Genomic DNA, 16,077 nt, shown 5'->3' with positions numbered 1-16,077 from the left:
CAATCCTGAGATCATGACCTGAGCTGAAATCAAGGGTTGGATGCTTAACCAACTGAGCCACCGAGGAGCCCCTAGTATTCCACTTTTTTTTTTTTTTAAGATTTTATTTATTTATTTGACAGAGAGAGACACAGCAAGAGAGGGAACACAAGCCGGGGGAGTGGGAGAGGGAGAAGCAGGCTTCCCGCTGAGCAGGGAGCCCGATGAAGGGCTCGATCCCAGGACCCTGGGATTATGACCTGAGCCGAAGGCAGACGCTTAATGACTGAGCCACCCAGGCGCCCCTAGAATTCCACTTTTAATTAGAAAAAGTAAAATGCTCATCAAGTATTAGGTAACTAAAACAGATTATAAAACGTAAAACACCAGGCCTAGGTATTTTCATGGTTGTTGTCTAGCTGACTTTTTTTTATTCCCCACTGAGCAGGGAGCTGGATGCGGGGCTCAATCCTAGGACCATGGGGATTATGACTTGAGCCGAAGGCAGACGCTTAACGGACTGAGCCACCCAGGTACCCCTTTAGCTAACCTTTTCAGACAACTAGTGGTTACTCAAACCTTTTCATGCTACAGAAAACATGGGCAGTTCTCCAGTTTATTTTACAATGCTTAATACCAAAACTTAATACCAAAATCTGATATAAGGACAGTATAATGAAGGAAAAACGTGTTTAATAAAAGCAATTCTAAATAAGCCAAACATGACATTTCATTAAGCAAGAATAGTTTTAAAATCAGGAAATCTATGAATACAAGCCAAAATGTATAAACAATAGAAATGAAGTAATCATTGCTGGGATGCAATAATGTTTTGAAGGCTTTAGTTCATAGAATAAACACTGCAAAGGAGTATAGGATTTATGCCCAGAGAACCACGACTCTATAAAGACAAGTCACTCACCTAAAGAAATGGCTAATGGTCAATAAGAAATGAAGAGATGTGGGACACCTGGGTGGCTCAGTCGGTTAAGCATCTGCCTTTGGTTCAGGTCATGATCCCAGGATCCTGGGATTGAGTCCCACATCGTTAAGCGTCCAACTCTTGAGTTTTGATTTTAGCTCAGGTCGTGATCTCAGAGCTATGAGATCAAGCCCTGGGTCAGGCCTGCTTAAGATTCTCTCTCTGCCCCTCCCCCCCATAAAAGAAAGAAATAAAGAAAAGAGAGAGAGAGAGAGAGAGAGAGAGAGAGAAAGAAAGAAAGAAAGAAAGAAAGAAAGAAAGAAAGAAAGAAAGAAAGAAAGAAAGAAAGAAAGAAAGAAAGAAAGAAAAAAGAGAAAAAATAAATAGGGGGGATACAGTAAATGTCCATAGCTTTTGCCCACAACCCCACCTATTCTCCCCAAAATGAACGTAAAAGGACAGCTAATACTGTAATTGCTTATAGTGTTTGAACACTAGAAACAATCTAAATGTTAATCAACAGAAAAATAGCATATCCATAACAAGGATTCTCATGCAGCTATTTAAAAATAATGTACATTTGTGTACCGAACTACAGAAAGTTCCTGATAGGGGCACCTAGGTGGCTCAGTCATTAAGTGTCTACCTTAGGCTCAGGGCATGGTCCCAGGATCCTGGGATGGAGCCCCATATCGGGCTCCCTGCTCAGTGGGATGCCTGCTTCTCCCTCTCCCACTCCCCCTGCTTGTGTTGCCTCTCTCGCTATGTCTCTGTCAAATAAATAAATAAAATCTTTCAAAAAAAAAAAAAAGTTCCTGATATATTATTAGTAGAGAAAGTTCCAAAATAACAGGAAAACAAACCATAACAAACTATGAGCAAATGATTTGATAGAATTAGATATGCTGAACTTGACACCAAAGAGGATACATATTTTTTTGAGTATAGGTGAAAGTTTTTACAAAAATTAAACTTTTATTAGGCCACAATAGGTCTGAATTAAAAGAAAACAAAGGAATTAAAACACTTAGGATACAATGAAAAACACTACACAGTTGTGAGACAAACTTAAAGTAGCGGGAAATTTATAGATCCAAGTAGACCAGGAGACAGTGATGCAGCAAACCCAAAGAAACAAACCCTAAGGAAAGTCTGTTCTCCCTAGCCAAAGGACTAGGAAAAGGGCCACCTATCAAGACAGAAAACTTTTAGACAATACCACCACCGTAGCCAAACACCAAGGGAAAAATGATGGCCCTACACCATGCCCGGTCAGCAAGCGGGGAGCTTACTCGTCCAATCCTTGCCCAGCTGTAATGAAGTGCCCAGTCTCCACCTCACCGGGATGGTGTCAGCAGAGGCCTAGTGGGGACCTTGAACTCCCACTCCTGCCCAGCAATAATGAGGCTTGCCCCCACCGTGTCAAAGGAGGCCATGTTGGGGAACCTGACCTTCCACCCCTATCATCCCTGCAGTATCAGAGGCCTAAACAGAAAATTTACGTAGACCAGAGTCTTATTAATACCCAAAATACATAGGATACAAATGAAAAATCACTTGTCATACCAAGAACCAGGAAGATCTCAACTTGAATAGGAAAAGACAATCAATAGAAGCCAACACCACAACATGGATGCTGGAATTACCTGGTAAGGATTTTAAAGCAGCCATCCTAAAAATGCTTCAGTAGCCAATTAGGAACATGCTTGAAACACATGGAAAATAGTTAAGTTTGGCAAAGAAAAAGAACCAAATGGAAATTTCAGAATTGAAGAATACAGTATCATTCTCCTTGAGCAAAAAGGCACCTGGGGCTTCTCTGGACTGGCTGCCTCTTCGGCACTGGCTCCAGCCATGCTCCTTCTCCGCTTCGTATTTGCGGGCAGGTGCTCCTCTTGAGATCGGTCTGGTCTTTTTAACACTGTCCGGGCGATGGAGCTACACGTAGAAGAAGAGTCAAACAGCTTGCATCGATTGCCCTACGGGGGAAGAAAAAGAGACCCATCTTCCATTAAAACCTGCTCACCTGAGGGGCACCTGGGTGGCTCAGTCAGTTAGGCAGTTGACTCTGGATTTCAGATCAAGTCATGGTCTCAGTGTCCTGGGATTGAACCCCTTGTCAGGCTCTGTACTCAGCGGGGAGTCTGCTTCAGGATTCCCTCCCCCTCCCTCCCCGGTTGCTGGAGCTCTCTCTAAAATAAATAAATTTTTTTTTTAAGATTTTATTTATTTATTTGAGAGAGAGAATGAGAGAGAGCACATGAGAGGGGGGAGGGTCAGAGGGAGAAGCAGACTCCCTGCCCAGCAGGGAGCCTGATGTGGGACTCGATCTCGGGACTCCAGGATCATGACCTGAGCCGAAGGCAGTCGCTTAACCAACTGAGCCACCCAGGCGCCCTAAAATAAATAAATCTTAAAACCAAAACCAAACAAAAACCCCTGCTCACTTGGACGGTAAAGAGGATGGGTCAAGGGCTTCCTGGGATGGTTTAAAATTCACCCTAAGTCAGGAAACAGACACTGTCCCTTCCTCTAGTCCCAGCGACTCCTGGAGGGCCTGGCACATAGTAGCCACCGAATACCTGGTGCCCAACGAACATGTACACAGCTGACATGATACGGAGATGAAGAAGACAGTCCGCTCTCAAAAGCTGTCTACACAGGGTCCTAAGAGTCAAATAATTGTTACCCTCTAGATGGGAAAACATTTTTGGTTTGCCTCCTCCTCTCGATAACTTGCACCTTGCTTGAGTAGCTCAACAGATCTTAATACCCCACCTAATTCCAGAAAAGGTGGGAGGTAGCTGAATGTGCTAGAAAACAGGGCCAATAAGGTGTTAACATAGCGCTAAGGGTGTTAAGTTTGCAAGGAGCCAGGGTGCACAGAGAAGCAAGTGCCTTCAGAATTGTGTTCAAAAGTTGGTCTTTCTAGGACGAATTTCCCAGAGTCCTAGGGCAGCCACTCCGACCAGTGGTAGGGACAGTCTAAATTCGTGTGTCTGTTTGACTCAGTGTGCCCTGGCCTGGCTTTCCCTTCCATGCAGAATCTCCTTTCATACCCCAGTAAATCGCTCCTTTTCAAGCTGATACTACAATTTCGATGATGCGTCCTTAAAACATTCAGGTTAATCCCCAGCAGAGTGTGCCACTCCCAGGCCAGCTCTCCCAGAGACCACGGATTTTCTCCTAACTTTTCTGAAGTTTCTTTTAATGGAATGTTTTCTGAAAAGCAGGACCAGAGGGTTTTTTTTTTAAGATTTTATTTATTTGACAGAGAGAGAGGGAACACAAGCAGGGGGAGTAGGAGAAGGAGAAGCAGGCTTCCTGCCGAGCAGGGAGCCCAATTCGGGGCTCGATCCCAAGATCCTGGGATCATGACCTGAGCCGAAGGCAGACACGTAACGACTGAGCCACCCAGGTACCCCCAGAGATTTTTTTTTTAACCTAGAAAAGCTGGAAGCATTTTTGGGAAGAGAATTCACTGCTTTCAACAGTCTCAGAGGGAACTGTGAACTCCTCCAGGGCAGAAACCACAATTCCAATACAGCCCAGCAATTGTGAGTCTGCAGTAAGTGTCCGTGCAAGGCAAGTCCTCGCTGTGAAGGGTCCCAGAACTCGATTGGTAATTTAAAAAATCTAATTAAAGGGGTACCCGGGTGGCTGAGTCGTTAAGCATCTGCCTTCAGCTCAGGTCACGATTCCAGGGTCCTGGAATCAAGCCCCATATCAGGTTCCCTGCTCGGCAGGAAGTCTGCTTCTCCCTCTCCCACTCCTGCTCGTGTTCCCTCTCTTGCAGTCTCTGTCAAATAAATAAATAAAATCTTAAATAAAAAAAAACAACTGATAGCCATTTCCCAAGCTTCCTCACTCTGTACATAATTTGTCTTTCAAAGTAGTAAATTTAGTCAAAGCATATATAATGGGACAGTCCATTTCCTCATAGCTATGCATGTTAATCTACTTTAATTTGTAAGTGGTCTCAAAAGTATAGTTCATTTGTCCCATATTTATATATAGTTCAAGGGCCGTGCTAGTTTAAAAATGTAAGGATATCCATTTATCTGTATACCTAAGGGTGTGGGGCTCTGATTTTGTACTGTGATAGTATCTAATTTTCACCAGGCGTTTGCACACTAGGTGAAGATGTGTCCCTGTGCAGGTCCAGCCTCGCTTCTAGCTTCGTTTGAAAGTATCCCTGATGGAAACAGAAGTCCATAGGCTATATACTGATAGAAAGTCTGTGAGTTACTGTTGTTTGGCAAGTGTTGTGCTAGATGATATGGAATATAAATACATGAGAAAGATTAAAAAAAAAAAAAGGCAAACAGTCTTCAGACTTGATACTTGAAAAAAAAGATTTAATACTTGAAAAGTCTTTTTCCAACTACCTGGATGTTAGAGCCAGCAATAAATGTGGTCCTTCCCCTAATCAAGACTCCTTGTTTTACAAACTGGGAAACATGCAGACAGATGAAATGCATCTCTCAAGGTCTGCATTTGTGGGTGGCTCAGGCGGGGTCTAAACCCAGATCCCTAGGTCCTATCACTTCACTTGACCTTTGGTTGTACTCACCTAAGGTTGCATAATTGAGGGCACACCTCTACCACCCCAAACGCTATGGAGAAGATGGGAGACCACAGGTTCTCTACCCACCATGTACTTAAACACAGACACCCAACAAAATTGAGGATGTATTTTAAGAGTGTCTCTCCATGGGCGCCTGGGTGGCTCAGCTGGTTAAGCGACTGCCTTCCGCTCAGGTCATGACCCTGGAGTCCCTGGATCGAGCTCCCAGCTTGGCAGGGAGTCTGTTTCTCCCTCTGACCCCCGCCCCTCGTGTATACTTTCTCTCACTCTCTCTCAAATAAATAAATAAAATCTTAAAAAAAAACAAAGTGTCTCTCCCACTGACAACTTTGGTGTCATTGTCATAACTTCTTCTTTACCACTATTACCCCTAAATACCACCCGTTCCTAATTTATGATTCCTTCTATCTGTTCCCTCCTCTCTCCGTAATTCAGAAAATTAGCACTTTAGCACTTTGCCACATAGTCACAACAGGCTCCTAAGTACCCTGTTTGTAACTGACCCCTCCTCCCTTCCAGTTAACAGTCACACTCAACGAACCCTAGCGTCCCTGGGGAAAATCCATCCAAACCCCTTAGACTGGCAGACCAGTGGCATCCGTCACAACCTCACCCCTGCCCACCACATGTCCCCGTTCTCCAGCTTCACAGGGCTATGCAGATGAACTGTTCTTTCATGAATCGATACATCCTGCCCCCCAAGTTCCCACACACCGTGAGACCCTTGGCAAACATGCCTTCTCTGCGGGATCGGCCCCTGACTTGCTCACAGCACATGGCTCTTTCCAGGGTGATGCACATTCCTGCCCTTGAAGTGCCCACAAGGCCCACCCGTTCAATGGGATACACATGGCAATACATGTGTGTTTAACAAGGCCACACACACAGGGTAAGCTGTGGTCTGCTTCACCATCGAGGGCTCCATAACTCCGCTGCTACCCTGCGACGGAGATGTGGCAAAGTAACCCACTCCTTGCTGTCTTACTGCTTAAAGTGTCAGGTTTTAATATGGGGACTGAGTTAAAGGTGTAGCTGAGGGACGCCTGGGTGGCTCAGTTGGTTAAGCGTCTGTCTCGGCTCAGGTCATGATCCCAGGGTCCTGGAATAGAGCCTCACATTGGGCTCCTTGCTCAAGCGGGGAGCCTGCTTCTCCCTCTGCCTGCAGCTCCCCCTGCTTATGCTCTCTCTGACAAATAAATAAATAAGTCTTAAAACAAAACAAAAAACCCCACAAAGGTGTAGCTGAGGATGACAGTGGGGACAAACCCTATTTGGGACAAGACAATGTTACACAGGCTATAAAAATGGGTAATTAAGGACACCGGCTAGAAGGGAAGCCTCAATGTGAAAGCACAGACTGAGTTTATCTACTGACGCCTCAAATTCCTGGCTGAAGCCAATGTTGGTGGCCACAGCAAGCCGCTTGCCCTTTCTCAAACTCAGACCACCTCTCAGAGCAGGTTAAGCCGTGAGGGGCAGAGGTGGCTCTTTAGAGGTGCAAAACAGAGCTCACGGGCCACTTTTGGACCCCATTCCAATGACGTAGTCATCCAAGGATGTGCTTCTATCAGTAACAGTTGTAACCAAATGCCTGGCTGGGTCAAAGGCAATTCTAACTTAACCTAGGCAAAAGAAACACAAATATCTGTCCTAAATATGAGCTGTGGGTGAGTCTATACAGGAGAAATGGAAAAACATAAAAATGATATAAACTTCAACTTTCTATGGGTAATACTCTCAGCACCCTTAAGCTCTGAAATAATCCTAAACCCCATGTAGAAAATACCCGTAGTAAAGCGAATCTTTGAGCAGAAAACAGAGATAAAGCAGTGTTCCAAATGTTTGGCAGACTTTGTGCAAATGTTGGAAAGCGTGGACAAAACAACCAAACAAGCTGAAGAAAGAGGAGAGCCAGAGACCCAGGGACAGAGGACAGCCAGCTCCCCACCTTGCAACCAGGAGCTCTAAAGAGCTCAGAGTGCCCACGTAGGTGTACTCCTCAATAGCTCCTAGGGGAGATGCTGTGTTTTGAGGCCGAACAAGGCCCCAGCCTGTGAACTCAGCCTCATTCAGGGCCAATCCCCAGACTATCCGTACTTGCACCCACAGCTTAGAACACAAAGGTGCCATCAATCACTGTCACTTGTGAGGAATTCAATTTAGCAGATGTTTTCCTAAGATCTTCAACTAGAAAGTAAGAGAGGTCAGAGTTGAACAGAAAGGACATTAACACACACACACACACAAGACATTAACTTGACCAAGAATGGCCGGGATAAACTAAAAATTATAAAAATAAGAACTACATGTGTATATATCAGCCAGACTTCCTCACACACCAATGAGGACAAAAGAAAACTTAAAGAAACAGTGTAAACAGTTCTCTTTAATGAGAGAACACTAGTGACCAGTCAAGGGAAAGGCCCATAGACTCAAAGACAGAATCAAATGAAACTATTTTTGATCCCTGTGGTGATGTGGGCAGAAAGATTAGTTTTTTTTTTTTTAAAGATTTTATTTATTTATTTGAGAGAGAGAATGAGACAGAGAGCATGAGAGAGGGGAGGGTCAGAGGGAGAAGCAGACTCCCTGCCGAGCAGGGAGCCCGATGCGGGACTTGATCCCGGGACTCCAGGATCATGACCTGAGCCGAAGGCAGCCGCTTAACCGACTGAGCCACCCAGGTGCCCCGAGAAAGATTAGTTTTCCATTTAGTCTAGTCTACTCTGTCCCAGAGGCCTAATTACTCGAGGCTCTCTCCAGACAACGGGAACAACTTACAAGGTTTGTCGTTCTTCTCATGACAAGGGGAGCTGTCCAGAGGCTTGCCATGCACGACGGGGTCTCTTCATCATTCTAAAAGAGAAAAACTATTATAAAGATCCAGCAGAGACTAACAGTTTGAAGGCATTAGGTGTGATTCTGCCTGAGGAGTATCAGACAGGCCTGGATAGGAAGCCTCTAATGTTCACTCCTCTTTCCCACTGCCCAGTATGTTAAGGTCAGAAGAGCATCATGTTTCTCAATTCGGACATCTGAACGTGCAACTAAAAGCACCTTCCACCCCAAGGGTACGTGAAGAGGTAGCCTCTGGCTCTCCAGCTTCACGCCAGCTCGTCTTTTACTCTTCTTGTTCCAGGTCTCTTGTACAAAATAGACTGTTAGCTCCTTCAGGGTATGAAGGATCCTCTGGGCGTCTTCTTTTGAAGAACTGCCCCACTTCCACCTCAATTTAATTAGACTAGGAGCAGTCTCAATAAATTCTCACCAAAAGAACAAAAATATCAGCCACCCCAAAGCCCTGGGGAATTGCTGTTCTTTCTCACAGGACTTCCCCAGCATACTTAGGGGAATGGGCAGGAACACACACACACACACACACACACACACCACCTTCAGATTCTCTCCATCAAGAAGGTCCATGAAGCCATCGTCCTCATCAGACAAAGTGGCCGTCACAGGAGACTGGGGCATAAAAAGAGGAACGAAATTCCCTGGTTCGCTGCCATCTCTTTCATTGGAGGAAAGCTGGAAGACAGAATTCACGGCTTGTTAATAACTGATCAGATTGGATTTTCTTGGATGGGTCATTAGATTTTATGAGGAAAACATATTGTATTTATTAGAAGTGAAATTTTAGCAGATACTCATCAAAGGAAAATGCAGCCTAAGATGATAAAGGATTTGATGTCTACACATAGTCCTGAGTAGAATCAGGCCTGGAAGCCTTCACAAAAACCTCTTCTCAGAAGCAATTCACTTTACAGTGGGATCTGGGGAGAGCCTCTAACGAAGGGCAAGGTTTGCTTTACCAGAGGACTGTAATCAGTGAATAGGGATCAACATGCGGGTTGTGATACAGTAGGATAACCTGCTGCAATGAGGAAGGGTGAGAAGATAGAATCTCTGCCCACAGAATGGCTTAGAGAATGCTTATGTAACTCCAGCTCTGAAGAGGGGCGGGGAGCGGTAAAGGGTGCCTTGGTTCTACACAGTCTATCCTAGTCTGTTAGACTTGGAATTTAAATGACAAGTGCTGTTTTTAACTGAGGAATTACTGTGTAGTGGACACTATGATATGATCTTAAGTGTTCAGTTCCATTTAAACCTCACAACACAGTAAGGGGAGTAACTCCTTTTCTACTTATTTAGCAAATCAGGAAACCAATGCTTAAGAGAGGTTACCACAAGACCACATGGCTCACCCGTTTGACTCCAAAGCCCAAGCTTCTCTCACTACATTTTCTCCTAGGAGAGAGAACTGCTCCTGGAGTAAAAATAGGGTATCTCACTAGGTGACACTATGTTGTTGTTTGGGGGGGAACCCCCAACATAAAACTAATGTATTATTTAATATAGGAAATTTAGAAAGATGGCTCCTAAGTCTACCATCTAGAGATAAACATTGCTGGGGTGCTTGGGTGGCTCAGTCGGTTAAGGGTCTGCCTTCGGCCCAGGTCATGATCTCAGGGTCCTGGGGTCAAGCCCCAAGTGGCTCCCTGCTCAGAGGGGAGTCTACTTCTCCCTCTGCCCCTCCCCCCTGCTGGTGCTCTCTCTCTGTCAAATAAATAAGTAAAATCTTAAAAAAAAAAATTCTAGAGATAAACATTACTAATACAAACATTGCTGATAGTGAATTATATCTTTTCTAGGTGCTTCCCAAAGCCAGGAAAAATGTTCAGAGATATATCTTTTCCCACAGTAAGGAGGCAGTCTCAACCTAAGTCCTACAAATAATCCTTAAGACACAAATCCTTTTGCAATAGAACTGCACTAATCCTTAAGCTGCCCTCTCATTTTCGGTGTCAATTGCCTACCTAGGGAGGGATCCTCTCTGCAGCTAGCCTCCTCTGCTTCAGGCACCAGCTTGCTTCACAGAAGTTCTAGGCTGCCTCTGATCCTCCCCAAGTGCTCCTGCGTATGCTTTGGGCACACAGGCAAGTTTCCAGCTAGCAGAACCAAGGGGCAGGTAACTTTATCATGGGGCGACACCCTCTGAAGGCTCACACTAGAATACCAGTATTTGTGGGAAGCCTGGGTGGCTCAGTCAGTTAAGCGTCTGCCTTCAGCTCAGGTCGTGATCCCAGGGGCCTGGGATCGAGTCCCCCATCAGGCTCCTTGCTCAGCCAGGAGCCTACTTCTCCCTCCCCCTGCTGTTCCCCTGCTTGTACACCCTCTCTCTCTGACAAATAAATAAATGAATTCTTAAAAAAAATTTTTTATAATACCAGTATTTGTGACCTAGGTTCTGGGATCCCTAGTGCACATGTGATACAGCAAATGACAGACAAGTCACCTATAATTAGGGAAGGCTAGGTGACCACAATAAACCCCGATGGGGTGGTCTTCAAGGGCACACTAAAGATATTTAGTTTTGGATACCCAGTACTTAAAAGAATTACTGTGTAGTTGGGAATCAGTAGATTTTGTTAAATCCTGGTCTTCTGTTATCTGTGTCCTTTGACAAATCAGCCAACCTCCCTCACCAGACTTTCCCTATCTGTAAAATGGGTTAACTCCAGCTACTTCACAGGCTTATGAGAACATATATAGAAGTGCTTTGTGCAAATGCTAGACAGAGCAATGATACTGGCTGAACCTGAACCTCAGACCACAAGCCAGACTGGAAAGCTGTATTTTCACATGCAAATTCCCAGGAAAGACTGGAAACCAAATGTGGTCATCTCGTTGGGCCTTTCTAGCCTTAGCTGTCAGATCACCAGTAGGCAACTTTGGAAGCAGTGACGCCTCTTTCTGGCAAAGAAATAACCCTGGGGTAGGTAGCCCCCAATTCTGTCAAGTAGCCCACAGGTGGTAGGTTCACTGGAATCCCCAATAGTTCTTAATAAACCACCTTTGGAAGAAGCCAAGTGCTGTCTCTGAACAAAACCACTCTGGGAAGTACCTCTTAGCACTCAGGAGGCACTATGAAAGAGCAAGTTTTAAGACCTATAATCCCACCGTACACACATTTAGAAGAATGACCCAGCATGCCCGCAGATTATTTCCCCAGAATCGACAAGGTCAAATATTCCTTGCTCAAGTTCAATATTCCAAACAGACCATCTCTCACTCTGCTTCTGCCTGTCTGCTCTCCAGACACAGCAAAAACACCAAAAAATGTGACAGTCTAGTTTCAAATGACAAAGTCAAGGTAAAGACAACAAGAGCTACTGCAGCGTCTTCGACTCCGAGTTCAAGAAGGTGCTTTAATTCTGTTCCCATCAGGAACTCCCCTGTGAAAGCCAGGGCACATACCATCCGAGCTGGGGCAGAGTTCTGCCTCTGTGTGAAGAGATCTTTACTCTCCTCAAGTCCATGAGAATGCAGGCAGCCACGAGATGCCGGTCTTATTGGCTTCTTAAACTCAAAGGCTTCCTGCAAGACAGTAGAGTCAAGACATATTCCACTGTCCATGAAAACCAGGGCCTCAGCTGTAGCTCGGGTGAGACAGCCAAGGGAGCAGGCACTGCTCACCTTTGTAATTGCCTCCAAACTAAGGGTTTACCCATTTCTGAGCTTAACTCCAACACTGGATCTGTGTCACGAAGAATTTCACAGACTTTGTCAACAGCTGACTTCCAAGGCAGCATTTTTTCTCTCACCACAAAGACTATTTCCTGACACAAACATAAATATCAGCCAAGTATACAAAACACTGAGTTAATAAGCTAAATCCAATCAACAACTTCCTAAAATCTAAAGCAAAGGGTTTCAATATAATTGCCCGTGAATGGGAGCAAAAACTTTTCACTCTAGATTTGTTTGAAGATTTTGTATTTTCCACCTTCTTCCTACCAACAGGAGGTAATTATTTTCCACTTAAAGTTATTGTACTCCATACTCAAAGCAATGGAAAATTAAGAAAACTACTGTTTTTACTCAACATGAATGAATTGCACATGTTGAGTGAAAGCCAGAAGTGACAGAATACATTCTGTATGATTCCATTTACTTCAAGTTTGAAAGCACTTATAATCCACCTACCTAAAACAGCCACTTCACTTGGGATGAAGTGCTCAGCAAATATCAGAGCATGTATAAGCCAACACAGGACTAAGTACTTTCTATGCATTAACTCATATAACCATCACCGATCACCCCCATTTTACAGATGAGGAAGAAACTAGGCCGTACAGGTTAAGTGATGTGCCTAAGACCATAAGAGCTCTTTAACCACCATCTATGCTCTTTCCCCTCCAGAACAAAATTCCAAGCGGGCAATCCTGGGAAAAGCCACGTTCAGGGGAAAACCAGGCATCAGTACAGCTTCAGTGTGTCCAGTAGAAGGCAGTACACGTACACACACACACACACACACGCACACGCACGCACGCACGCCGAGGCAGTGCTCCAAGCACTCAAGGCAGGAACTCACTTTATGTATTGTCCCTCAGAACCACTCACAAGTTGCTAAGGGAATCACTGGGAGCATTCATGGAGGCAGTAGGTTTTACACGAAGTCTGGAAGATGATAAGGATTATAAACTGTGGCATTTTAGCAGGGGATGGAAAAGGGGAAGAAATCAAATGGGGATATAGTGAGAATGAAGGCTGGAAAAACTGAGCCAAGTCACGGAACTGTTTTGGGTGCTTACCCTGTGCAGTGCACCTGGCAGGTATGAGAGAAAAGCCAGGCCAGGGTGTTCCTGGACTTTTGGATGGAACACCACAAGCTCACCCTCTAAGCTACCAGTTCAGTTACTCTGTGATTCCCTGAGACTTGTTGGCCCTGTTCTTTCAAATACTGCCAAGAAGCCTTTTCCTAAGCTTACAACTCATCCCAGGGTGGGCATAAAGAGGCAGGGCCTGGGCAGACCCTTCTGGATAAAGTATTCATGGATACAATTACTCCTAAGGGCTACCATCTGAGCAACTCCTCCCTGCCAGGAACCACTTTAAATGCTTTATATACATTATCTTATTTAATTCTATAATGCCCTACAAGTTACTGCTACTCATATTTTATGAACAAAGAAATGAAGAAGCCTAAAAAGAAGTAATGGGTCAAGGTCACACAAGCAGGATTCAAATCCAGGTTTCTCTGACTGCAGAGACCATGCATGACTTTGGTGAAGGTCTGGTTTCCCAGAAAGCAGCCCAACCACTTCTCTAAGCCACCTCTGGCTTTACCTCTATCCTACATTAGTACATTGAGGCCACTCACGTTTTCCTTGTTCTCATCCTGGTCCATCAGCTGAAAGACATCATGGTCAAGAGAATCAGAATGGCTCCTCTTCAGAGCTGGGCTACATCCCAAGAGCTTCTGCTGTCAAAATGAAAAAAAGACATTAGGGTACATAAATGACAATTCAATGAAACTCAGGTTCAAAAGAAAAACAAAAATGGCAGGGGGGGGGTGGGGTTTATCTCCTCACACACTGCAGGTGGTAACCAAGAAATGTGGCCAGGGTTCCACCTTGCCACAACATGGGGTAGGAGATCCCACTACATGGCTTCCCACCTAACCTCACAAGGTAGGTCTACAGCCCTCTCAGCAGAGATTTAGGGTGCCAAATCAATCCAGAAATATCATTTGCAAAAAAAGAATACTTCCTGTATCTAACTGGTAGTTAGAACTGAAGGTGAGGTTGTTTAGGCGTTTTGAGTGCTTACAAGACTAAGGAAAAGCAGTCTTTGCTGTCTAAATTAAGGTCTCCCATCAAGGTCATACTGATAGCTAAGGAGACAGATAATATGAATTAGCTCAAAATAAAAAGGGAACTAACTTACAGGCAGGAAACTTATTCTCCTCATGGGATTTTCAAGGCTGCAATGAGATCAGAAGGTAAACAATGAGAATAAAACAAGAGAGAGGTATTCATATTAGCAGATGCAGTGGTCTTAGTCTATAGTTTGGGAAGGGGTTAGTCAAACATCCCCATTTTAGGCAAGATGGAAGAACAGATTTCTGAGGCTGTCCTGTTCTCACAAGCATCCCCAACATTATTGGGCTTCTAGGTAAAAAGAGCAAGCCCAGGTCTTCTCTTAAAATACACATTTCTCGGGGCGCCTGGGTGGCTCAGTTGGTTAAGTGTCTGCTTTTGGCTTGGGTCATGATCTCAGGGTCCTGGGATCGAGTCCCACATCAGGCTCTCTGCTCAGCAGGGAGTTTGCTTCTCCTCCTCTCTCTCGGATAAAGAGATAAAATCTTAAAAAAAAAAAAAAAAAAAAAACCCCACATTTCTCTTAAGTCTATGATGCCAGAGGGTGAAGTAAGGGTTTGGGCAAGACTCAAAGAGAACACCACAAATTACAGCTAAAATAAAGGATGGGAAGTCCTAAAAACTGCTGGCACAAACAACTCATTCTCTAAAGGCACCAGACTTATTTATAGGATCCACAAGTCTTACTCGGGTCAGCTAAATCCAGGGCTCCCATCCAGAGCGCAAAGAATTTCAATAAAAAATTAAGAAAAGTCTTTCCTAAGCACAAATTTTTAAAACCAGTGAATACATACTTTTCTTTACTGTCCAAGGGCCCAGGAGAATCCAGACAGAAGCCTGTGGGAAATAATAAAACCTCAGGAAATAATACATGAGACACCATTTTGTCATTAAAACAAAAATACTACTAGTACTGCTTCCTTAAGCCATCAATCAAGACTCAGGCTTGGGCTTTTGCCAGAATTAAAGTGGCATCATTATCTGATTGTCAAAAACTTCGTTTATCTGCACAAGTCTTAACATTTTCATGGTATATCTACCAATCCCCTTTTCCTACTTACAAATACCATCAAGGGAATAAGTTGTGACAATTAAACATAATCTTATGATGATTGGTTGGTTATTCAGAGATTACCCAGGTAACTTTCTGTGAGTGCTGACCACGGAAAGAATAGGTACTGGTTTTCTGGAATAGTTCTGACTTCAAAATATTTTATCTTGTCAGATCATATGTGTAATTTGGGGGTTTGGAAAAATACATTAGTCCTATGACAAACCAAGTATTCATTGCCTTTAAATAACACCAAGTAAGGTGCTCATCTCACCAAAGGGAGCAAGGTGTAGGAGACACCTCTCAGTATGGCCCAGACCCACCAACGTCTGCCTAGTGCACACCTCTCCACATAACTGCAGGAAGTCAAGTGTTAGCTCTGATACTCTCATCTGCCACGCTGCCACAAGTAAGCAGCCTATCCCTAGTTCTTAAGAAGTCTACATTTTAAGAGGCGCCTGGGTGGCTCAGTCAGTTAAGCGTCTGCCTTCGGCTCAGGTCATGGTCTCAGGGTCCTGGGATCGAGCCCTGCACCGGGCTCCCTGCTCGGCGGGAAGCCTGCTTCTCCCTCTCCCACTCCCCCTGCTTGTGTTCCCTCTCTCGCTCTCTCTCTGTCAAATAAATAACTGGAATCTTTAAAAAAAAAAAAAAAAGTCTACATTTTTAAGACCTTTGCTCTTATTCCCTAACCTAAAGCATCTGTGCAAATATAACCATGAATTTATGAATTAGAGTAAAATGCACTGGTCCATTTCCTTCATAGCAGGTTCACTGAAACAATAATTTGACTCTGTGTTTCAACCAATACGCTTTTCTGGTCTTGGTGTTATAGTTCATTTTACCCAGCTACTCATCCTCAAGATCAAGCACG

The 16,077-nt window shown here is 44.3% G+C and overlaps 1 protein-coding gene across 3 annotated transcripts in view; it reads right to left on the bottom strand.

Annotated features, from left to right (window-relative positions):
* The window catches only part of CDC25A (cell division cycle 25A), a 28,640-nt gene that overhangs the window by 10,850 nt on the left and 1,713 nt on the right, over window positions 1-16,077 (bottom strand). The window contains exons 3-9 of one of the 3 annotated variants that reach the window (XM_034997099.1): window positions 14,950-14,992; window positions 14,223-14,259; window positions 13,657-13,758; window positions 11,748-11,867; window positions 8,883-9,017; window positions 8,271-8,345; window positions 2,710-2,880 (exon numbers count right to left, since the gene is read on the bottom strand). In XM_034997099.1, the coding sequence (XP_034852990.1) occupies window positions 2,710-2,880; window positions 8,271-8,345; window positions 8,883-9,017; window positions 11,748-11,867; window positions 13,657-13,758; window positions 14,223-14,259; window positions 14,950-14,992 (683 nt within the window). The remainder of the gene's footprint in view (window positions 1-2,709; window positions 2,881-8,270; window positions 8,346-8,882; window positions 9,018-11,747; window positions 11,868-13,656; window positions 13,759-14,222; window positions 14,260-14,949; window positions 14,993-16,077) is intronic. The other 2 variants (XM_034997100.1, XM_034997101.1) reach the window with 2 other exon arrangements.

The sequence above is a fragment of the Mirounga leonina genome, unplaced genomic scaffold (genome assembly GCF_011800145.1).
Source record: "Mirounga leonina isolate KUSES-001 unplaced genomic scaffold, KU_Mleo_1.0 Mir_94, whole genome shotgun sequence".
NCBI classification, from domain to species: domain Eukaryota; kingdom Metazoa; phylum Chordata; class Mammalia; order Carnivora; family Phocidae; genus Mirounga; species Mirounga leonina.
This window is presented reverse-complemented; position numbering and strand designations above follow the sequence as displayed.